Genomic DNA, 25459 nt, shown 5'->3' on the forward strand with positions numbered 1-25459 from the left:
AATGGCTTGCGTACTCCACTGCTGAGGTTGTTTAGATTACAGCACTTCAGTTTGTACTAAAACAAAGAACATTTTTTCTTTTAAATTTTTTTTTAACATTTCTTTTAGCTCCATCAAGGCTAAAGTCCTCCTTACCCTTCAGATGTATCTGTATTACTGTTTTGTAGCAGAGGGCTAGGCCAAGCTGCACCACACTGCTCTGGATTAAAAATAGCATTGTGGGAGGAAAAACTACTTTAACCAGCACTGCTATTGAAAGAAGGAAGTAAGCAGCAACTTGTCTAGTAATGATTCCTGCCGAGGGCACATGTTTTCTAGTGCATAGGAGGCTGGTAGGCTGCACTAGTCAGCTGCATTACTATTGCTGTTTTTTAAAAGTGACTTTCATTTGGAGGACTTTCAGATTCTTTTTAACTAGTGTAATGTATCACCAAAGAGGCATTGATCAATCTGTTTGTCTAATCTGTTTCTCAGTGTTTCTGCCTGCATGAAAAAATACTGTCTAGTTCAGGTCCTGAACAAAGATGCAGACAGTAAATATTTCCAGCATCTTTGTGGGTTGGTGAGCACTCAGTACTGACTACAGTCTTTTTCATCCTTACCAACCTAGACGTTCTGCAAATTTGGAGTGGTCCATGCTTCTGTTTTTAACCAAGTCTCTTTTTGTGAGGGGACTTCACAAAAGCCTAGCATCTGTGCTACACCATACGTTCCATTACACTTCGGTGCTTTGCATCGCTGTCTGTTAAACACATGTTTAATAGTTCTTGAGATTTAATGAAAGCAGCAAATCCTGATATCAAGAGATTCAGTAACCTAGGCCTGCTGTGGTACTGCTACTTCCTTTTCTGGTCTGACTTCAAGCTATTGATCCTGACCTCCTACTTTACAGTCAGTCATTCATTGGACTTTTGATGTTTTAGCACATTAAGCCAACAGAGGAAGTACTTCCACGGAAGAATCCTTAATATAGTTTCTGTTTCTTTGTTTTTTTACTTGATTATTACAACAAAACAGCTTGTCAGAATGGCCTGTGAGCAAAACAGCTTGTCAGAATGGCCTGTGTGGGATATAAAGAAGAGAAATACATGGAGGAGGGGATTGAACAAACAGTAGTCAGAGTGTTCTAGGCTGACAAGGAAAAGCAATTGGAATCAGTAGAATATCTTTGTATGTTCTCTAGTCCTGCTTTTGCTTGGCCACATTACAGTACTGTTAAGATGTCCCACAAGATGCTGGCCAAACTGGACGTATTGGCTGAAGGCCTCACGCCATTAGGTCATATGCCAGGCTGCTGACCAGATTGTAGAAATGCTACAAACCAAAAAGGTCTCTTTCCTTCCCTTCCCCATCCCAATACTTGCCGCTTTCTTTTCTCTAATGGTATTTTTAACTGGCCATAGGCTGCCTTACCCAAATGATTATATTAGCATAATGCATTGGGGGCAGTATTGGAGGAGGAAGGAGCAGACAGAAATTTGAGGAAAGGACAGAAACTTCTTTGGCTGTTTCAGAAGGCAATGTATTTTGCAAAGGTACCCTTAAGATACCCTTAACATATATCATCCTGTGGAGATATCTTACCCACCACTGAATTACCGTTCAGTCAGCCTTGACTGAATTGAGACTACAACTCAACCATATAGCTGAGGAACCCTGATAGTTTGCTGCTGCTATGTGTAGTGCAGCTGGTCCAGCTCCAGGCCCTCTTCTCCCATTACTTGTGTGCTAACCCTTGCTCTCCAGAGCAGCCTTTCTGTCTTCCTTGAATTGATTCTGTTGTCTGGATACTTCACAAAGCCAGTACAGCTTGTTAACTTGAGAAATATTTACTTTGGTTTTGCGCAGATTTCTGCTCGTTTTGAGACTTGCAGCTACCAGCAAGGAAGAGGACATGAATAAATGCAGAAAAGATGTATGGGGTTTTTGTTTGTTTGTTTGTTTTTCCCCTTCATCTGCTCTGGTATTAGAGCCCAGCGATTGGCATAAACTCTGTGAGGGATCGTAGGGGATGAGTTATTCCCCATGAGTCTGATGCTGTTCTGCGTGCAGCCTCTCTTGTGTGCTGTCCTGGCTGCCTGTGGGTTAATGCAGCTGAGGAGAGCCCTGTGTTGGAAGAGCCCAGGTTGAGTGAGGCCTCTGTTCATGGTGTGGTGCAGCTGTGCTAGAAAATGATGGATTTTGTTAATTCAAGCTTTATTCTCTATTTTCCCCAAAGGGGCAAACAGCGCTCATTAAAAGTACGATCATGCTCAGTGTAAGGTTGCTCTGAGGTTTTCTTTGCACGTGGAGCTCATGTTAGGGGCAGCTCTTAAGTTATAATTTGAGCCTGTAATTAAATTTTAGAGGGCAGCCTCTGGAAATCAAGACTCCAGCTATAACTTCCAACAGGAGGCCTATGCTGTATTTATAGTTGACTTTATTTATTGTGCCACTTAGTAATTATTTCAGTGAGGCTGATGCCTATAAAAGTACAGTGGCCAGTGCAAGGGAATGAAAGTCCTGAGTTTTTAGTATTTTGCTGGTGATTTTCCATATGTTTTATCCCTGAATATTGAAGGAAGCTAGGATGTATTAAAAAAGTAACCTTTCTGGTTTGATGATAATGCAGATTGAAAAATAACAAACTGAGAGAGAGGCTTTTTTAGATATTTTTTTTTAGTAATTATTGTGCTTATTTATTTATTTATTGTGTATCAAAAGTGTTATCAGTGCTATCTATAGCTATGATAATTTGGGCCAGGTCTCCTTGAGTGGCTGTTGCTTAGAGCAAAGGAACTGTAGGCATGGTGTGTGCTGGGACAAAGCCATAGGCATTGGTGGTGAGCAGATTGTAGGATATATGGGGCTCTTGGGAATTTGAGAGCGCATCTTGTCAATGTGGATATATTTATCTTATCAGAGAGGCAGCATGTCTTAGAAGCTGTCCACATCCATCTTAATCCTGCTGGTTGAGGTGGCTCATTTTTGTTTTTCCTTCAGGCTCATTCTTGTTTCCAGAGTGTGTTGTGAGTCTCTTATTAAACAATAACAAAAAAGTTTGCTTTAGGTATATTTTTGTGGTTCATGTGACCTCTAAGTTATAGGAGAGACTGCAATGCAATTTAAGTCATGAAGAACAAACTAAATACTGATTTCTTTTTATAATTATCCATGATGTTGAATTTATTTCTTAGACTTGGTGCATCCTTATCACAAAAGGGGTATGTATACAGTTATTTTCCTTAGAAGAGACTTCTTCAGAACTAGCTTTCCATAGCACTCCTAGCACTACTTTTCATTTGAAGCCCAGTTCCTGCCTGTTTGAGGGAAGCTGAATATGCTATCTGGTTGGATATATAGGTAGTGTAAAAGGGAAGAGTAGGGGGTATATTTCTTCTGCTCCCCTCCACAGAGTGCAATGCACTAAAAGGAGGGAGAAGGAAAGCAGTGTTGGAGGCTCCAAATACCACACTGACTGATGAAAAATGCATTCAGGGGCCAAACTGGAAGAAATGATCATTTCTCTTTGCTGCCCCATCTGAGATAATGTAGGCCACTCAGAGATATATTCCATAGTCTAGTCCAAAATTAATACTTTTGGAAAATTACAGCTGTATAGTCTTTCTGGTGTTACAGACTAGTAAAGAAATGGTGTTTTTTTCCTTGATGTATCAGATGAGGTGTGTAACTGGAACAGTCAGCCTTCCTTAAAAGGCCAAAAAGAACCCTACTGGTTCCCTATAAAATAAGATAAGGGAAATATAAGTCACAAACCATAAATATTGGACAACTGATGTAACGAGGAATCTGAATGTATTTTTGTCACTACCAGTAGTAGTAATAACAGTCATCATCATCATCTCATGACTAGGAAGAAAAGCAGGAAATGCAGTATTTTCAGTACTCTTTTTTTTTTCTTGGCAGTGTTGCTGTCTCTGTCACTTGTCGTTTGGCTGAAATCATGGGCAGTTTTTGCCAAAAAGCCGAGACTAGCTGAGACTGTGCAAAGCCTAGCTGTCTTGACAGCAACCAGAATAATTTCTGTTGCTTTTGGGAAGGAAGTTCTTCAGAGATCTGCTTCATAGCTGGGGCTATACTGAGTAGCTGTATGGTAGCACAGCAGTGTGCTGATTGATGCTGCTCGGACATGGTCATACATTGTCTGGTTTTAATTTTAAGGGAGATGCAACTGCTTTCTGAACAGATCAGAGAGGAAAAGCTTGCTTCAAATAGTGGTGGTGGATATATTTTGTCATGTTAGTGAAATGTGAAAATATCATGTTATGTAATAATATATCAGCTTCAGGTAAACCTTTCAATAAATGTGCATTTGTATGGGTTTTTTTTTTTTACTTCTCAGCTAAAATGAATCATCTATTGAATGGACACATGCAGTTGTGGAGTTGGCTGCCCTACAGCTGGACATCACCAAGATGGCAATTGTGCATACCTTAAAGGGCAAATTGTATTGTTCAGTGATATACTAGCTCTTGGCTTGTCTTACAGAGATAATGCAGTATACCAGCCTAGTGGAAAATGGAATGCAGGTTGGAGTTATTCCGACTTTAACACACTTTTTGGGACAATTGCTCACATACCTGCTAATACATTTTTCCATCCCAGTCTGATGAGTATTTCAGTACTGCTGTCAAAACACTTAGGCTGCTTTTGCTTGCAGCCACTTGTTCCTGTCCTGCTTTGTCTGGAAAGTCACGCCAATACTATTTATTGCAAGGCTGGAAAACTGGTCTGGATTATTAAGAGTAACAGTAAGTGCTACTTTTAATAGAATATCCCTTAACCCAGTTTAGCTCCCTTACTGAACTCATCGTGTTGCCCCAGAAAACAGTTATACAAGCACAACTGACTGTCTAAGTGGAAAATGAGTTTCTTTTTCAGAAGAGGTGCACAGCATTAAGTTAGTCAGTCTTTGCTAAATGAATTAGTCCTTTTCTACCCTTCCCTGCTGCTGACTGCATAGTCCCAGCTCCCTCTTTTGGTCACCTCAACATTTGGTCAGCCTCAATGCTCATCTGTCTCCTTAGTGTGCCAATTCAGTTTGCTAATCCATTGGAAAATAAGCCAGCCAATGGAGGGAGGAAAATAACTTTTGGTTTTGACAGCACTGGGCTGTTAGGCTCAGTCTTTCCTGTGAATCTTCACCTGGAAGCACAGATTACTTAATCTGACATTGCTGCCAACATCGATTCCCATCCGACAGGGACTTTGTGCAATCTTCATTTTTTAGTGCTTCTGTAATGTCGGGAGTGGGTGACTATTGTCTGTGAGGCAGAAATCCTGAGCAGTATATAAAAATCAGGTTAATCTGTTATTGCATTGTGGAGGTATTAATGGTGGGAGAATGAACCATCGCACCTTTGGAAGGAAAATGAGGAGAGCTGATGCAGCATTCCTGCATTCCCCTCATCCTACATGGCTTTACTCCAGGATTCTTTTTCTTACTTGACCTGAGCTGAAAAATATTAGCATCTAAATGTCCCCAGATAAGTGTTTATTTCAACACCTTGTTGACAGAAACAAGGGAGAAGAGAGGAAAAGGTAATGCTGGTTTTGGTTTGGCAACCACTTTTGTGAAGTGTGATTAAAAAGAGACGTTCTGCAGTGGATTTATGTTTCCAAATATTCTTCAGAGTATCAAGCGGCAGACAAAATGCATCAATTCATCTTTTTCTTTAATTCCATATGAAAGTGGGTTGGTTTTTTTTCGTTGTTGTTGTTGAGGAAACAGCAAAAAATAGGAGGAAAGCTTAAAATCTCCACTTCTGCAACTTTTCCAGAATGTTTTTGTCTGGAGTTGCGGTGGCTGTGGGTTGTTGTGGCAGCTGTGAGAAGTGGGAGTGCTGCTGCACTCCTTCATACTTACTTTCCAGGTTTCATCCAAATAATACATTTTAACCCCTGGCCACAGCAATTCCCAGTCTTAGTTTATGTGATAGCCACACCTAATACAGACAGAATCCACGAATGAACTCCTTTGTATTTGTCATCTTGTGGTTAGAATCATAGAATCACTAAGGTTGGAAAAGACCCACAGGATCATCCAGTCCAACCATCCGCCCTTCATCAATGGTTCTCGCTAAACAGTGTCCCTTAACACAACATCCAAACGCTCTTTAAACACCACCAGGCTCAGTGACTCCACTACCTCTCTGGGCAGCCCATTCCAGTGCCTGACCACCCTTTCAGAGAAGTAGTATTTCCTAACGTCCAGCCTGAATCTTCCCTGACGCAGCTTGAAGCCATTCCCTCTCGTCCTATCACTAGTCACCCGGGAGAAGAGGCTGACCCCCAGCTCACCACAACCTCCCTTCAGGTAGTTATAGAAGGTTCTTAAACATCACCTCTTTCCCAGGACAGGAGCTTGTTTGCCTGAAAGGCAGTAACCAAATACGGACTTAATATTGTTAACAGATCCTTCGTCCATTATCCAGTCAGTTGTTATGTCCAGAAGGAAGTTCTCATGCATTCCTACCTTTTCTAGTAACAACCCTCACAAGGAACAGAACTGCGTGGAAAACTTTTATCCTCCGTGGTATTTTTATTCCTCTCTGCATGTATTTAAACAGTGCAGGTTCAGATGTTTGGTTGCAGCTAACTCCAGTGAGTGTGTGCTGACTACAAAATTTTTAGCAGTTTCCCCCAGTGCAGACCAGCCTTTATTGTGCAGTGTGTGTTACTCCAGCTGTCAGTAAGATTTGGCATACCTTTGGTCATTGTACAGTGGGGTTTTTTTGCACATGAACAGGTAGGAGTTGATCCAGACAGGCCCTTGCTAAGCTGGTCTCTGCTGGAAGCCGCTTTCGACATAACGTAACCCGCAGTGCAGTGTGAGTAAGGTCTATATGGCTTGGGGAGGTCCAAAAGGAACTGCTGCTCCTTGGCATTCGGCCTGAAATGTATCACAAAGTTCCTCTGAGGCCAAACAGGGAACGTATGATTGTAGCAAAATGTCTAATCTGGTAACTTGCTGTTAATGTTTATTTTGCATTATGTTGGCATTTGCTTTGTTACTTCTCCCCATATTAAAATTGCTGTCTGCTTTTATGGCTTTCACCACTTCACAAATGCTAGTTAATTTGCCCTCATAATGTTTATGTTTGACCGTGGCTTTATTCATATCTGTACAAGTGCAATTGAGAGACAGCCTCTAAAAAATGATAAATGTAGCCATGAAGTTCATTACAGTCTTATTTTAGATCACCAAGATTTTCAGCATTTTTGACCATGCCTGTGATAAGTTACTCAGGAAGTGTTTTGCAGAACTGCCTGGTTTCTACTGGGAGGAATAGCAGTTCTGTATACTTCGAAAGTAATCTCATGGAGGTGGTAGACTGTACTTGTTCTTTTCTAGGTTGCCTTGTTGGAAGAGTTGGCTTGATTACCACTTGAGCATTAGCTTCAAGTGTGGTCTATGGGTGAATATGAACATGAGCAGAGTTCCTTTTAATACCAAGTTCTTCTGTTGTAGGCCTTTAGTTTAATGATGGGATGAAAATAGCTTGCACTCCTTTGGATAATAACCTCCACTAGTTTTGTGGTGAAATAAACGCATCTGTAACCATTCTGTATCATATTACTATAGCATTTGGTGTTTTGCTGCTCCTGTCACATGCACAAGCAACAGAAATTGATAAGAATTGTTCGCTATAATATGATGGTTATTTTTCCTCTCAAGTCAAAATGTACTTTGTGTTGCTTCATCAGAAAAGACCTATATAATTAAATTTTCTCCATATTTTCCTTTCATACTGCATATCTTCTTACCTCAAGTTAACTAATTGCCAGTTGACTCAAGGTGGGGAAGGATTCTGCAAATGCTAAGAAAGACACTGTCTAAATGTTTTTGTTCTAGGATTAAGATATTTATTCTTTAATCCCTGAATTTAGTCATGGAGAAAATGCACCTGATTTTAGCCTGTTGCGAACAATCTCTGGAAAAACTGAGCCTGCCTTTTGCAGTTCTACCAGTATACAAACACCACTCTTTTTTCCCTTTGATGTCAGAAAGACACAGAACCAATTTCAGATTTACTTGCCACTTACCTCACAAGGATGCAATGAAATTTTGTTGGCATGTGCTGCATAAGATTGCTTGGATGCATGCACACTTGGGAGCTGACAAAACACATTTGGGATGTTGTTATGGCTTAGTGTAGTCTCCTGCAGCAAGGAGAGCAGTCCCTTGGCAGAAACACAGGAGGGACATTCTGCTCAAGATGAGCTCTCTTATAAAAGCTCAAAGTATAACATATTATGTTACTAAAGCATATTGAGGGGGAACTTTCTCCCCTTTTTACAGACATATGATTCTCATGCTGCTTGTTTGCTGTCATTACTACTAACTACACAGTTACCTGGGGCAGAAGAAAAAAAAGCCGTGAAATCCAATAATAAAATCCTGTCATTTTTCTAATTTGAGCTAGAATAGCCCATTCAGTGCCAGAATACATGGTAATCACTTCCACTGTTACTTGAGCTTGCAGCTAGCAATGACTGATTTCAAGCTGCTGTACCTGTGATGCTGTTTTGTGTTTTCTCCATCCACAAAGCTGCCCTCCCTGAGGGCACTTCTTCCTGAAAAGGCGCTACATCCATATGTACAGCCTAGGTGGAAAGCACAGCATTGCTTATGCATAAAGAGAATGGAAAATACAAGGTAGAAGGAGTTCCTGTACAAAAAGAGAAGAAAATAATCTGTTCAAGTTCTGGGAAAGCAAATGGAATCAACAGTTGCAGAGACTGAAGTCTGAACTATTGTGGACTAAATGGCAAACGTAAAGGGGAGGACCTGGGGAGAAGGTGACGGGGGAAGCAGGGACTTTCTTGATCTCCTCTGGGGCACTGGTCTGCCCGGAAGCTGCATCTAAATGCCTGAAAGAAACCTGTGAAACAGATTTAGGATGCAAAGAAATAAGCAAAGTATGAGACTGAATTCTTTTAATTGGTTTAAGTGATGTTTTAAAAGCAAGTTAGTTACTTGTGTTGGATGCCATTTTTACCATTGATTATATTTTTATTTCAGTTTGCTTAGTAGCATAATCAGCAGTTCTGAAGCCAGTTCTTAGCAGGAGGTTGACTTGCAAACTGTGATTAGTGGATTAAAGTTGACTGCGGGAAGGAAGTCTCCTGCTCTACACTTGTGCGGCCTCACCTCAAGCACTGTGCAGTTTAAGGCACCCCAATTTAAGAACATAGAGCTGTTGGAGAACATCCAGAGAAGGGCTACGAAGATGAAGGAGGGTCTGGAGTGACAGGAGTACGAGGAATGGCTGAGGTCCCCTGGTTTGCTCAGCCCACAGCAGAGGAGGTGAGGGGAGGCCTCATGGCGGCTGCAGCTCCTCACAGGGAGCGGAGGGGCAGCGCTGAGCTCTGCTCTGTGTGACAGCGACAGGGCTTGAGGGAACGGCATGGTGCTATGTCAGTGGAGGGGCAGCTGGGAGTGAGGGAGAGGTTCTGCACCTTTCTGGAGTGGGCATGGAACAGGCTGCCCAGGGCTGTGGGCATCGCCCCGAGCTGAAGAAGCATTTGGACAATGCTTTCAGACATAAGGGTTGGAATTGGGGGTGGTGCTCTGTGGAGCCAGGAGTTGAACTCGGTGATCCTTGTGAGTCCCTTCCAACTTGGGGTATTCTAATTCTTTGAATCACATGCACTTTTTCTCCCTTCCTGTATGGCCTCCAGTTTCCCGAATACAGTAATACCATGCCATAGCTGCTTGTTCACTGATTTTGCATGACACTGTATCAGAAAAACCAGGACATGTCTGAATAAAAAAAAAAAGCTTTTAACTGAGGTACATTAAGCCTTGCTACAACTAGGAACTAGCTGTTTTGAAGCTACTAGGAAAGTGACAGCATCATGCTGAAGGCTGGCAGTGCAGGTAAACATCCTCATATCTGAAACAATGAGTTATATTTGTTGTACAGATCGTTGTCTTTTCCAAGTGGGTTGATACAGCACTTTGGGTCTCGGCATGTCCTTTTTAACCTACACCATTCTATGATTCTGTGTCCATCAGTCTGTGAATTAAAAGGAGTGAGTTGACACATACTGTTGGAATAAGACTACTACACTGTAGCTAAGTGTTGTGGAGGTATTGCAGCTGGTTTTGAGCTGTTGAATAAATGCAACTTAATAATTTACAAGCCATTTTAGAGAAATGTTTATTGTTTTCACCCTATAAGCTGCCTGTTTTCTTTTGCTTTTCTACTAGCAGAAACATTCTGAACAAATATTTAAAATTAATTTTGAGTGTAGCTTCCTTTAGCAGATACAGAACTATTTTTGTTCACAGCAAATTGTAATTTAACGCCTTCTACTGTGTCTTTTGAATTTTATGAATTAATTGTGTGTATATGCATAGATAAATAGTATACAGATGTTCTAAAGTGTATCTCCTCACGTGCAAGTTTTAATTTTACAGACGATATCAGAAATTGCAGAAGATAATGAAGCCCTGGTAAGAACCTGATTAGATCATCACCTTGCACACTTCCTCTTCTTTTGCATGAGTGAGTTCAGGCCCTTGCGCTAATCTTTATATGTAAATACATCTATGCTTATTCATTCAGCCAATCTTCAAACTCTGTTTTCTGTTCTTCGATACTTATCTGATGGGGCCTTTTTTGCTTTGCTTATGGAATGGGTGCTTTATTTCTGTAACTTCTGCAAGGACTTATGCAATTTCCTAATTAAGGTGCTTTTTTATTTTTATTATTCTATTATTTGAGCAATCATTTCCCTGCCTTCTCCATGTTCCCCTTTTAAATTTGTCTGACTTACGTGATCAATATTAGACAATTCTAAATGTCTGTATTAGTGAGATAAGTGTCACTGTGCCAATTTGAATTCCAGTTATTTTCTGGTCCCGTTTAGCGTTATTTATTTCAGATAACTGCATAAAGAGAAACTGCAATGTACTAAAGGGCTTCTTATTAGGAACTTCTAGGGCATGTTTGTTTGAATGACATTCTTCTGTATGCTTCAAGTTAAGCACACACTTCATAGGCTTTAATAAATTGGGAACCCGAGGGATGTTCTGTAGTATATTGATTGGCTTGCAAGTTTGTCACATCTAGCATAGCTGAAACCCAAGCAAGCAAAAGAGTAGTTAATCAATTAAGTGTTCATCTGTCACTCTGATGTGGCTTATTATGCAGGAAATGCAGTTCCCCATCCAAATCCATGCTGAATCATGCTTTCAAGAAGCTGCTAAAATGTTAATCATTAAATCATTGCCTACTAAATTAAACAGTAGCAATAAATTTGGCAGGAACCTTAAATCCTTCCTCTACATTCTCTTTCTCAACGTAATGTGGAATAATATGTTTCTTAACATAAAAGTTTAGATTCTGAGAAAAATAATTAAGATGTTATGAGGCTTTCAAAATGCTTGGCAGCATCACTCCTGCTGAGATACCTCCTGTGCGTTTTGATGCTGTTTTTTTCCCCTCATTGATGTGAAAGTAGGGTGGCTTTTTGCGTGTGTAATAGTTATACTCCATCGGCACCACTTTGCTTCCAAAGTCTATTATACTATATAATTTTTTACATTAAATAATACGATTGTCCTCTGAACAGTCTCAGGAAAGTTCTAAAGTGTTGACCTATAGTTGCTTTGAGCCCTGGGCTTAGCATCTGGTTATGTGGTGACCTGAATTAAACTGAGGTTTTTATTTGGCACATTTTAGTCACATTTACCAATGGGAGCAAGGCCTTACCCACTTCTGGAGGATGCTTATTGATCATCGTAGATACAGCACATCGGTGAACACAGTAGAAATGAATGTGTGTGTGACTAAAGTTTATTTAACTTTGGATAAATGGATGAGGTTTGACTTATATCAGGGCACACAGTTTAATATTCTTCAGTTTTCTTCAGTAGTGAATGAAACTGTACAATTAAAATCACAGAGTTTTGTGATTGTACTAAGATACCAGACCCCACTGGGCAGGCCAGGAAACCAGTAGCTCTGGAACTTGGTTTATTCATAACCTTTGAAGGTAAAGAGGTGACACTAGTGCTGTATGATTGTTGTCAAGCATCCTAAACACTTTTCATCATGTATTAGTGGGAGAAAGATTGATGAAAAAAATAATACAAATAATTTCAGCATGTAATACAACAAACAAAACATTAAAACTTTGCAGCCTCTACCTGCTGTCTTTATTACTATTTACTCTAAAGAAACCAAATGCTAATTGAAAGAAAAAGTTACTTTTGATTTACGGGAGGGGATATTTCATAAAGCACAAGTATTTCACATTATCTCTGGTAGCTTGCTGACCTGGGGAAGATGACTTAATTAAAACCTCACTTCTGTAGAGAGGATTCATTTAATACCTTTTATCCACTGAAGGAAATTCTTATTCTAAAATGTGAGTTTCTTTTGTCTGTCCTTTTAGTCTTACAGATTCCCATTATGTTTAGGGATTTTCTTTATCCCAATTTGGCTAATGCTTGAGTTAAAAAAAATTCCATGTGGAACAGCTATATCAATTGACTACTTAACTGTAGTCAAACCATGCTGACTGGTGAGTGATGTTTCTGCATAGATTGTTATTCTTAGCCTCTTAAGAATAGTGTATCTTTTTATGGAAATTACCATGAAATGAGCAAAAACATGAGCTTAAGAGATGGGAAAGAAGAGAAAAGGTAATTCTAATCATCTGCCTGAAGAGCCAATGTATAATAGCTCCTCTGGGCTACTTCTCCATGCTGACAATTGCTTAATGTACCTAAATGTGGATTAAGTCATACCTCATAATAAGAGTATCTACACCTGGATTCCTTCAAGATTAGTTAAGTTCTGCTTAAAATTCAGAGCCTGTTTTTGTGATCAGAGTTAATTCACATGCTTAGGAAGGCTCTAATACCAGGGATACAAAGCTATTTCAGGTTTTTTTGGAATGCAGTTAGTTTAAAATCAGCAGGGTTGATCCTTGTAATGAATGTAGTGAAAGTCTACCAACAAAAATACTTCAGTAGTGTTTGGTGCATTGCAAAAAAATAATCTGTGTCAATTGCAGTATAGCAGTTAAGTGCATTTTCTGTCATCACCTACAAAAACAGGAGCAGCTACCTGCAGGTTGTTCAGTCGTTTTATACTGTAAAGAGCAAGTAGCAAGTAGGTGTGAATTGCTCCTAGTCTGATGTGGAGGCTTAGCTTTACCCTTGGAAAGGTTACTTGGAGAAGCAAGGAAGCATAGAAGTAATGAAGAGGAGTCATAGCAGTGAAAGAGGTTCACACTGTGTTTGCAAAGTATCCTGCTACATCATTGAGCTTCCTTTTAGGCTGAGGTTCTTGCCCCCATGGCTTTTCCAGGGCCCTTGTCCTCTTATGATTAAGATACATTCAGCTTCCCTCTTTAAATTTATTTATGGCCATTTATACCTGAAAAGTCTCATTTACAGAGCTGTTTTTACTCTTTGATGTTAACTTCCTTGCAGTAAGGCCCTTTCAGCTGCCCAGTGTTGGGCTGTGAGTACAGTCGCTAAATGACAAGGGATTGAAAGTTAACCGCTTCCTTAAGCCCTGCAGCTGGCAGTAGGCTGCAATTCCCTTCTTGCCTCCTGCCCAATTAGTGTTCCTCTTTGCTATCTTTCCTCTGCACGATTAGATTTGACCTAAAAGTGTACTGGTTTGGGCTTCTAGTCCAAATGGGCTGGTAGCTGCATCCTGTTCAAAAACATCTAGGGGATTTTGCTGCTCGTGTCCCATTAATTTAATTTGAAAAGAAATTAAAATTGCTGTAGGCATCTTTCAGGATATCAGACGTTGTTCTCAATATATAAATATATCTCCATATATATAAAAATATATATACATATATATGTGTGTGTATATATATTTATCTGTAAACTGCATAGCACACCTGATAAAAAGATGCTGGGTTGGCTGATGGCCTTACAGACCACAGATGTTTGCTTCTTCTGAGACTTTGGCTGTGAGCTGCTGTGAGTGAGGAGGCATCTCGTGAACAACTCACCCATATATACAGTGGTTAGAGGATTGGGGCAACACAGCAGAGAATGGAAAACATCATCAGCTGTCCCAGGGGAAGTACATGAGCCAGAGCCCTGGAGAGGGATTGTGTGAGCAGTTTAGTGACACAGATCATTAAAGTGTCAGCACTAGTGAGAGATGAAATTGCATTTACACAGTGTGTCTTTCTGATCGTGCTTCCCTCTTGCTGCACTGACATGCATTAAAAAGCACCTTCATCAGGAATTAGTGTCAAAGCATTAGGTCATTTGCAAGAGTAGCAGGGGGTTGATATTTACAGAACTGTTGTGCCTTGTGCTGTGTGTTCTGCAGAAAGATTACGTGAAGCAAGCCCCAACATTTTTGAGACTTTTTGTATGACTAAAATACTTGCTCACTGAGATTCTGAGTTAAACAGTGCCACTTATTTTCTAAGATTGCTCCATTTTATGAACAAGCTTTGACTCCCTTGAAATTTCCTGCATCTACTCAGTCTGCCGCTCAATAGTATGAGTGTGTCTGCACGTGTGTATTGGAACAGAAATGCTTGGAAGTCTATTTCTACCTATCTGCTTGTGTTTAAATACATAACAGTGAATCAATACCACTCCCTCCTACTTTATCTTGCTAGTTACCCTGGAGATTGTTTTCACGTCTTGCTGTGCTACACCTAATGCTTATCCTTTAAGCCTGGCTGTTAACTTTTGCAATGCTATTTAGTGTATACATGTGTGTGCCTGTGGATAGATAGATATTTTAACAGTTCACGGTAGGTGTATGTGGTGATGCGTAATATATGCTTGATTAGTCCCAGTGTTGCACCTCTTTGCTCTTAATAATTCGAAAGATGTTATAGGAGTGACACCCACTGGGGCAGCCTGCCTTGCTGATACTTTCACTTTGTGGATCCCAGACGATTGTGCCAGTGGTACACCTGCTAAAACCAGGCTCAATATATTAGTATTTTCAGCTCTGTTTCACATTCAAAGATGTGCAGGGAGATAAATAATTGGCTGGATTAATAAACAGTATTGGCGAGAAGAATAAATGAGTCTGCTGAATGTAAAGGAATTTAACTAAACTGAATTCCAGCCACTGCTGTTCTGGGGAAGAATATATATATGTAGTTTTAATACAGTTTAGACAACCCCTCTACTCTATACCCATTGTTAATAGGGGTTAGCTTCCATTTGCTTTTAGTTTATAGAAGAATATTGATGTATTAAATACAGGTTAATTAACAAAATTTGTAAACAATCCATAAGAAAATCCAGGTTAGATAAAGATGTATCTCCCAGTATTAAACTAAGCAGATCATTTATCTCCTTTTAATCTTATACAACATTTTTCCTAATTGATTTTTTTCTTTTTATTTGTATACAATTTAGTCTAGCCTTATAAAATTCTGACATTCCGTATATTCACTGAAGTATTCTGGCATGAATATCCATGCAAGTTTTTTAAAAGAAGCCCTTTCCAAGGGATGCATTTTTATTTAGACATTCATAAATAACCATTATATGCAAAAAGAATGGGCTGGGGAGAATGAAAGGACTGGAGCTGATTATATTTCCTACAGAGCGGTATTGTTTTCTTTTTATGAAATCCTTGGTTATTTGGAATGCTAATGATGACATTTTAAGCCTAATTTGATTCCTAAAAGATTTGTAGAATTAAAAGACAAACAGTCATGTATGGCTGAACAAAGTATTCCTTGTAGAATAACAGTGGTTTATTTTTTTAAAAAGACACTATTTTTCTTGTTTTATCTTTGATACGACTTTTGCATTTTGTCATAAATATTCAAGGACACGGTAGATGCCCTTACTTCGGAAGGGAAGGTGTGTGTATAGTTCCCTCCTAACCCAAAATGTCAAGAATGGCAAGTCTCATTTTAGTGAAGGGTTTTGCAGAGTTTTAATGAACTATCCTAAGTGAAGGGGTCACTAAAGTTTTTTCTTTCGGTGTCAAGAAGCCTTAAAGCAGATTGTATCGAATCTGTAAAGAATGACTATTGGAATTGCTACATTTAAATTGATTTCCTGCTTTATTCCTTTGTCCTGCAGGGAACGCCTTCCCTCTGTGTGAACGTTCACTAATTTGGGTTGGGATGGTACAGGACAGTAGGGGATCAAATCACACAAGGATTGCTAATTGCCTTCCTTAACTATAGCTATTCTACTAGACTCAGTTTTCCAACATACTGAGCATTGTAGTTCCAATCTTACAGGTTTTAGTTTTGTCTTTTTATTAGGTAAGCTGCTGCATTAAAGTCAGTGGGACTATTCATGTTATTTAGCTTGATTGCATGCTTAAGCTTATAAATGGCTTAGTGGCAGAGCACCTTGCAGGCGTTTTGGCATACCCTTAAAGGTAATACACTGCTGCTTTTAGAGCTCCATGCACTGCTTTTTGTATTGAGCAGTTACCTCGTTGAATGGTTTCATTGAAATCCTTGTGGCTGCTGACCGTTGGGTACCATGAATATGTATAGAAATGAAGGTGATCTATAAAAGTTGATTTTAACATGGAAAATTAGTGTACAGCCAGTCAATTTCAAGTCAATTCTTTATGATGAGTTTAAACCTGTGTTGAACATAGTTAATACGAAGATTCACTGAGTCTCAGATTCGCAGGTTACTATGCAGTGTAGTGGCCCGCAAACTCTAAGCAATTTGAGCCATGTTCTTGAATGAACAACTGGAACTTTGCAGACGTTTTGACGTGGTTGCCAGAGATAACCTGAAGATGCATCTCCACTTACTTAAAAGAAATAACCCGAGGCGTTAACTGTTGGAAAAGCACTGCTCAATGCAAAATCTTTTCTGGTGCATTTTTAAAATATGTTTGCTTCCTTGTAAGAGAAGGAACAGACAATCCACTGATTTTCTACCTATCTACTCAGTACAGAAGTACTGCAGTGTGGTATGTACCTTTGTGTGACATTCAACTCGGAGCGTTTCTGTAAGTTATTATGAAAAAAAAAATCATTTATTCTCTCCTGTTAGTTCTAAAATTTTGGATTAGATAAAAGAAGTTTAGTTGGACTATCTGATTTCCTTGAGCACTGCATGTGGTGTTTTCCTAGGACTTAGTTTTTCTTACTAAATTGCTTTCTTTCAGGTGATTATTCTTGATGCCCATGCAAAATTGCTTTGGAGATTATTTGTTGCATGGCCTCTCTTTCTCTTTTGCTGCCTCTTAGTCCATGTTTGGCTTCGTTTTCCTGCCTTTCTGAAAGCTTCCTGCTACTTTCTTCCCTTGGTCATTGCCATGCTGCATAACTGGTAACTGTAGTCATGACTCCTATCTCTTGCAGCTTTGGAGATATGTTGTCCTTTACACTGACTGCATTTGTTGAGCTGATGGATCATGGGATTGTATCGTGGGATACATTCTCTGTGGCATTCATTAAAAAGGTAAATTTGTAATCAATGCTATGTGTTCCGTACAAATTTGCTTCCACACTTTATAATTTTTGAGGTGAGTTCTGCTTTCTCTCCTTCAGGTGCGTTGTTTACGTGATTGTTTGGTCAAAAAGATATACGAAAATGAGATTAATGTCCTATTTAAATGTATAAATATTTGTAACTGCGGGATCTAGCCCAACTTCTACTGAATTCAGTGCAAACAAAATTGGATCAACGCCATGTTAGGCTTATTACATGGGCTGCTGCGTGCTCAGTTAGAGTGTGACCTCCTTGTGCAGATAACAGGCAATTAAAGCAGAAAATAGTGTTTAGATTTAATGTAAATTAAAATGAGCAATAGTATGTATCTTGAAATAAAAACAGCACTCAAATGTTTCCTTTGAGAATAGGGAAGGAAGAGAAATGAGTTAGTTTACAACTTGAAATTATTAAACTGAAATCTCCTGAGTTTATCAAGCTGAACTCCAGCTCCCTGAATCCTGCAGCTAAGGTTTAAGGTTTTGAAAAAAGATTTTTCCATGATCTGCAACATTTACCTTCTTTTCTTGCACTTGGTAGATGCACAAGAGCTGCAGAAACAGCAAAGTACTCTATAAATGCAGAAATGTAGCAGTCTTCAGAAAAAAAGCTTTTGTTCTTACTGATTTAACCGTTTTTACTTATTCTCATCTTAAATATTGGCAGGTTGGAATGAAATAAGTTGGCTCTTCTATTTACAACAAAACCAAAAACTCTTTCCAAGTATTTTTTTTTTCAAAACAGGTTGAAGTTGGAATGTATCTTACATTGAAGTGCATTTGTATGAGTTCAAATGATGTCAGAGTCAATTCACTGTAATGATAACATCACCTGTGGTGAAGATATCTTTCCTTTTTGACAAAACGTGTCAGACTTCTTTAAATTTGGTTGGAAAATTATTACCACCTAAAGGAAGCAGCAGTTTACATTTGTTGTCAGAAGTGAAAGAAATAAACAGTTATGAATTATGTGTTTAAAAATGGTTTGGATGTAGTGCTCAGGGGCATGATTTAGTGGTGGGTTGTTGGAGTTAGGGTAATATGGTTAGGTTGGGGTTGGACTCAACGATCTTTAAGGTCTTTTCCAACCTGAGTGATTCTATGATTCTATGAAAAGAGAACTAGATTTTTAAGTTCAATTTTGGTCATTAAAATGATAGGTGTTATTTATGGGAGAGATTAATATTAATGCTTTGGACTTTTGTTTGTTAATCTTGAAGGCTAGATAGATTATGATGATGATCTTAACATGGCAAAGAAGGTAGTATGCCTGTGTTTTAACTGACTACATGATACAGAAAGTCCAGCCTAGAATGTGTTATTTGCAGGGGGAGCCTACTAACACGTGTAGTAAGAAATTTGCTAAAATGACTTGAGGTCAATCTGCCTTGTTAGTGATTCATAATTACTGTTTTTGTTTTACTCCTTCAACACGTTTTGCCCTGTGAGTTTGATAGTGAAAGCAGCAAGAGGTGGTGTGCACCCCTGTAACAGCTCCTCTTTTTTGTCAGGCGCTTTATGTCCTGGACAGTGTTGTAAATTAACTAAACAAATCTAACAAAATCATTCTCATGAAGTATCTAAGTTATCCTGACAAGTAAAAACTGGAAATGAAAGTGGTGGAAAAGGGCCAAAGCAAAGAATAGGGAAGAATGCTGAAAAGAAACAGAAGGACAAAGGATGACAGAAATACAGGAAAGGGGCAGAAGCATGTCCTGATCTATCAAGCACTCGAGAGGTAGAGCAACTGTGTCCTCAGTGGGGCTCTGTGTGCAAGGGATGAACCTAAAGGAGCACTAAAGAACTGACTTTGTTTGGTGGGGACCTGCAGCTTTATTCTTTGCTCCTCTGAGTTTGACTTTTGGCAGGCCACTTGAGGTTGCTGATGAGCTAGCTCAAGTGGATGGCAGGATGGATAAGAGTTGAGATAATTTTCTGCTAGCTGACTCTCCACAACCCTGCTTCAAGTGCTTCTGCCCTTTGAAGCTGTCTTTCTTTTCAAATGGAAGCCGAACTGGAATGGAAAGGCATTAATCTTAATAACTTTTTTTTTTTAATATCTTGAATAAATAATTTCCTAACTAGAAATGTAGAAGCTGGAAGAGATCTCAAGGGAACCTCTGATTGCTTCAAATAAGTAACTAGATGGCATTGAAATCAGTCCCTCTCCCATCCTATGGGTATGTTAAGACTGCTATTCCAACTACTGCAAATGAGAATTGACACCTTCAAGTAGGGCTTTGTTCTTTATCTTCAGGGAGAATACCATAATTTGAGAAACTTTCTTATAACAGTATCTCTCAAGGCTCTTTTCTTCCTCGTGACAATAAAGTTTGTTTAGACTGAAATTGCATAGTAGCCTAAAGGATTTGGCTGCCCAGTTCTTAAAATATGTCATGATAATTTGGTATGAATTTGGAACTCTTCTCTTTGATTTCTACAAGAGGAGAAATAAAATAAAGGCTCGTAGTGTTTGTTGAGATGCTCTTAACGATCTCTTAGAATTACTTTTGTAAGTGCTGTTTCATAACCGTGTGAGGCAGAGTCTTAACCTTGATGAACTGCTTACTCTGCCTTCCAAAGTGTGCAGGAAAACTGAGTGGCAGAGGGAAAAGTATCTCAGAGTCTCACAGCTGCCAGTTGTTTCTTCTGTAGTCAAGTGCAACTGTAGTTCCTTACCTGAAAATAAGGTATGTGCTTGAAATCTTTACTATGCATTAGAACTTTACAGATACGAAACTGCCTCGGATTTTCCTGTTATTTTTATTCACAGGCATCAAAATGGTGCAGGCAAATACCTAACAGACATCTCTGAAAATCAAATCTGTTTCCTGCAGTTATTTTTGCCATGGTGGTTGTGGCGTTTTTTGTTTCTTTTTTCACTCGATTTATTTGTTTGTATGCACTTTTGTCTTTAACTTCTGAACTCTTCCTTCACTTTAGGTGATGCTGAAACAGGAAGAGAGCTCAGAATATGTAGTTTAGTTCTCTCTAGCATTCCTACCTGCCCTTACTCCATGCGTTTAGGTCCTGTTTCAGCAGAGCACTGAGTTTGTATGTGTCAGGGCATTCCAATGCCTGATTTCCCTTGAAAGTGCACCCAGTCACTTCTATTAGGTGTGGCTACATAAGGCTATGCAGGCATCAAGGTTATGAATGTTTTGCTGAACAAATGGTTTTATCCTTAGTGAGACACATCTGTGTGCCAGGTTTTCATGTGAAAGTGTAAAGCAATTAAGTTGCTTGTTTCTGGAGAGAAGGCTCTGTTCTTGTGAGCATGCATCATTATTTATCATCAGAAGTTTTGATAAATGAGTGCAGGATTATATTTAGATGTTGAGAGGCCTCCTGGCATGTGGTGCTCAGTAAGCAGAGTTCTCCAGAGAACAGCAAATGACACAAATTTGAACTCTTACTGACTCCTTTTTTTCAATAGAGGTTTTTTTTTCCACATCCAGAACTTCAAATATGGGAATATATATTCTTTTAAATCTAATTTTGTGCCCTCTGAAAAAGGCATACCTCATTTATCAGGGTAGGCTTGCCTGCACATCATTTCTAGACATATGTCATGCTTCAGCAAGGTGGCTTTGAGTGTACATAGCTTAGCATTCAAGTTACCCAGCAGATGCTTTGCATGTATGTTCTCTGTGAGATGTCACAGCTCTCTAAACACACAGGCCAGCTTCTGTAGTACCTTGAGCTTGTATTTATGGTAAAAAGACATGGTGGCCAAGGATCAGAAGAATAAATGTGTCTGAGGCTGCTTTTCCTAGGCTGAGGTTTCAGCTATCTATAATTAGATTAGTGCAGCAGGCCCCTGGTAGGAATATGTTATATCCCAGTGAAGCTTTCACACCAGCACTTGAACTATTAAGAGAAAGAGGTACTGCACAAAGAGTGATTCGTGTCAGGGCTTCTGAGGAGGATGACAGTAGTCTGACAACTTGGTACACATTCTGGGCACATTGTATTCCTGCTACACAGTTGATCCGTGTGTGCCTGGTGATTGAGACATCCAGAGTGCATTTGACTTGTGTGAGCAGTGCAGAGCTGATCTGTGCATGCCCACTGTACGTGCTGTGGGACTTGTGGGCGTCTGGCAGCCCTGATACAGTGCATCAGAAAACAACTGGATTAGCATTAGCAGAGGTAAGGTTGTACGGAGCTGCTGAGATGCAGCTTGTCACCCTAAACAGCACATTATGCATTATGTGCTAATGTAAATAATAATTGTGCTGAGGACTTGCAGACAGCAGATATTGAAAGTCCAGAGTAGAAGTAGTCTCCTCTCCACCTATTCCCCATGCGTGCATGGGTTGGTTCTTTATTTTTTTGTAAATCCAATTTCTGTTTCATGAACGAAGTTGCATTCTGCACAGCATGTTCTTGCTGTGGCAGTGCAAAGCAAGTAGCAGAGCAATAAACACCAGTGCAGTAGATTAGAAGAAAAAGAGACCCATCCCTCTCTCTTCACAGTCTCCAACCAAGGTTATTTTTAAGAGGTGGGAAGGGGAGAAGGCAGGAGTTTGCTGCTTCAGCATTACGCAGAATGTCACGAGGGCGTAAGCATTGCTGTGCACGTGTTGATGCAGTGAATTTTACAGTTGCCTAGGCAGCTTTTCCAAGCATTTGGCATGCCTTTCTTCCTCCAAAAGGAAAATTATATGAGGGTCTAAGTGAGCTTCCAGTATCAAAACCACATTAGTGTCCTGAAGTAGGTCTACTTAAGAAGGGACGAACTTGAGGTTTTCTGTAAAGAATGTATTTAATAGACTGCAGTGACCCCGTCTCAAACCTATTACTCATCTATAAGGAATAAATAACTGGTCATGGGACTTTTTTGTTTTATGTTTGTCTGTACTTCCCTGGGTACTTTCATTGTTTGTCTGTGCTGATACTGGTACATCTGAGGAAAAACCAAGCAGTTCTTGCTTCCTTTGTCAGCAGAAGGTGAGAGTCTTCCCCGGGAGAAGGCTGTGGAGCATGCAGGGGATCACATGCTGCCACACTGTGCTGCACAGCTGTGTTGGCTCTGCAGCTGTGAGCATGCAGCAAGTCATTGCCACGCTGCTAAAAAGCATAGGTCAGATGTGGTTTCTACCTGTGTGCCATTCCTTCACAGCAGCTTTCAGTAAGAGTGACAGAAATTAATGCACGAACAGCAAGACTAGACTGTATTTAAAGTTACACAATCAATTGTGCCAGTAAATGGTAATCAAGTGAGTTTTAATTTGTAATTTGGAGAGAGCTGCTGTTGTTAACAGCAAAGAAAAATAAAGTGTATTTTGCTGGAGATTTTGCTAGAAGGTTAGATGTGAATTTCTCTTTTGCAACCATTGCTTTGAGCCTAGGAGCTTGCTTAGAGAGCACTGGTTGCACAGATACTGGAGGAAATCAGCAGAATTTTTTTATCCTTTCCAATGTTTCCATCACAAAAAATACAGAAGCTGCAGTTCTTTAATGCTGATATATCTCATGCATAACTTAACATAGAAGCATATATTTTGCGGGTATTAGTATTGACATAAATCTGAGGTGATTCATGCCAGCTGAAAAATCCTGTGCCACTGTGTCCTCTGAAGGTTCCTGCAGTGCCTGGCTCACTGCTCTCAGGTATTAACTGATGCCTGGCATGTAGACAAGACTACTTTTACTCTCAACACTTTTCTGAGCCAACTCCACAGTTTGTTTCTTCCCTTTTCCTAGTTTTATGAGAAGACTCAAATTCTCTAAATATCTTAATTTGTAGATAGCAAGCTACGTGAACAAATTTGCCTCAGACATCTCTATCTTACAACGGTCACTAGCAATCCTGGAATCAATGGTGCTCAATAGCCATGACCTGTACCAGAAGGTGGCACAGGAGATCACAATTGGGCAGCTAATCCCACATCTCCAGGGGTGAGTATATTCAAATGCCACTTGATATGCTGATTTTTTTTCTTATTTTTATTCTTCCAAATGAGCACAGCGTTTACAAAAGGAGTGATATGAAGACCTGTAACCTCCTGTATAACTTCTGCATCTGTTGTAAGTGGCTGAATGGCAAATAGCCGGCTTTCTGGAGTTGCTTGATCACAGACTTCTAGTATTATTACTTCTACTACTAATTTATTTTTTTCTTGGTGCAAAGCTGCCTGTGTGGTTAGAAACTGGGAGGAAGAAGGAGAGCACCTAGTATTGGTCATGGTTAGATTCTTAGCACCATTAGCATACAGGTGGCATTGTTTTGCCAGTCAGCATCTAGGAAAACATGTAAAACAAAACCTGATCAACTTCCATTGAAGGTACATTTAGAAAGAGAGAAGCCTTTTCTTTAACAGTAATGTACTGCAATTCGGTGCACTACAGAACCACTTCTTTTAGCACAAGGTAATGCTTTTTAAACTGATTATGCATACCTCCTAGCTGGGGCATTTTCTGCTCACCTGGAAGGCTTTTGATATTAACAAGGTTTTCTTCAGAGCCCTTTATGGTTTCTTCTTCCTACCTGTAGCTGGGCATCTGGCTGGAGCTCAGTGTCTGAGCTTCTGATGTAATCAGTGGAGGATTAATGGCACTTTGAGATTGTTATTCATTTCACCTTTTTTGAATGCTGAGCATCATGTTTCTCTTACTACTAATAGAACCTGGATGACTGATTACCTAACTTTTATATGAGCAACTCTAAGTGCATACAGTCCCTCAGCTTCTACTGGTAGTAATGCAACTGGAAAGTCATTTTCTATAGCTTGTATGTTCATGTTCATATCTCATGTTTATGATTTTCTCCCAAACAGGACAGACCAAGAAATCCAGACATACACCATTGCGGTAATAAATGCACTTTTCCTTAAAGCTCCAGATGACAAGAGGCAGGTCAGTTGTTGGGGTTTATATCCATATATCTGTAGGAAACGCGCTATGTTCATACATGTAGTTGTCCCAGTCACTACTGTCAGTGGTGTAATAGCATTCATTTTAGTGGAGTTACCTCCGTCTTTTACCAGTATTAGGAAGGGTTAAGCATTCTTCTGTGATTCTGTAGTTCCCTGTAACCTCGCATGAACCATATTGACTGTGGCTGGCTGTAGTATTTATTGTACTGAACTCTTTGCCAGCACAGCTTGTAAACCCAGACTATTTTTTGGTAAGTCATTTCCCCCTCCAGATTCCATAATAAAAAGTGTGTTCCTTTTGATAATGGGACTATCTCGGCATGTAAGCATTTCATGAATGTCAGTGTACTATTTTAAGTTAAGTTAACTTTAGGGCCAGGGATCAGAAGCTTCAAAAGGAAATACTTCAAGGTTGCTCGCTGATGCTAAACGATTGAATGTGATGTGTTATGAAATAGAGGAGTTTCACCCATGTTTATCATGTAATTAGCTTATGTCAAAACAGAGTTAATCATTTATTTATTTAGTACTTCCATCACCAGGAACAGTGATGATAATTCTTGTGGTGACCAAAACGAGGTCATTGAAAGCTGCTGATAAATCCTCATGAGGATTTGTCTTAGATTTATTTGCACTTCTCAACGCTAAAGAATGTTTAAATGAATACTAGCACAAAATACAGTTGGAAATAGAAGCTGTTTAACAAAAACATCATTTGTGCAAAACCTTATTCCACAAGAGCATGTGAGAAATGTCTGCAGATTGCCAGAACTTGAGTAAGTTCTGGAGTAGTCCTGCACCAAAATCTGTTCAAAGCAAGGAGACATGCTCTCCATTGCCGTGCTAGGGGACCTGATATGACATGAGTGACTGCCTTACAGTTAAGGAAAGGATTTAAATTCACACACTGGTATCTGCCTTTCCTTTTTTTTAAACGCTTCCACCCCCATTTCTGTAATGCAAAAAGCCAAGAAGTTCAAAGTTTTTCTTTCTTAATGAGGATTCTCTTGTTGCCTTGCTTCCTCTGCCACTGTCAAGGACTAAATCATCTAGAAAAAAACCTAGGTTATTTAAAAATGAGAAAAGGGAACTTTATATACTAGAAAAGAGATGTTGTACAGTGAAATGATACTGTGAATGTT

General features: G+C 39.6%; 1 protein-coding gene across 28 annotated transcripts in view; it reads left to right on the forward strand.

The window, feature by feature from the left end:
* Positions 1-25459, forward strand: part of ELMO1 (engulfment and cell motility 1) — a 300794-nt gene that overhangs the window by 84316 nt on the left and 191019 nt on the right. For 26 of the 28 annotated variants that reach the window (XM_040682976.2, XM_046923664.1, XM_040682996.2 and 23 more), the window contains 4 exons: positions 10427-10462; positions 17308-17407; positions 23189-23340; positions 24219-24297. In XM_040682976.2, the coding sequence (XP_040538910.1) occupies positions 10427-10462; positions 17308-17407; positions 23189-23340; positions 24219-24297 (367 nt within the window). Of the gene's footprint in view, positions 1-10426; positions 10515-17307; positions 17408-23188; positions 23341-24218; positions 24298-25459 lie in introns of all 28 variants that reach the window. The other 2 variants (XM_015281545.4, XM_046923673.1) reach the window with 2 other exon arrangements.

The sequence above is a fragment of the Gallus gallus genome, chromosome 2 (assembly GCF_016699485.2).
Source record: "Gallus gallus isolate bGalGal1 chromosome 2, bGalGal1.mat.broiler.GRCg7b, whole genome shotgun sequence".
Classification (NCBI taxonomy): Eukaryota; Metazoa; Chordata; class Aves; order Galliformes; family Phasianidae; genus Gallus; species Gallus gallus.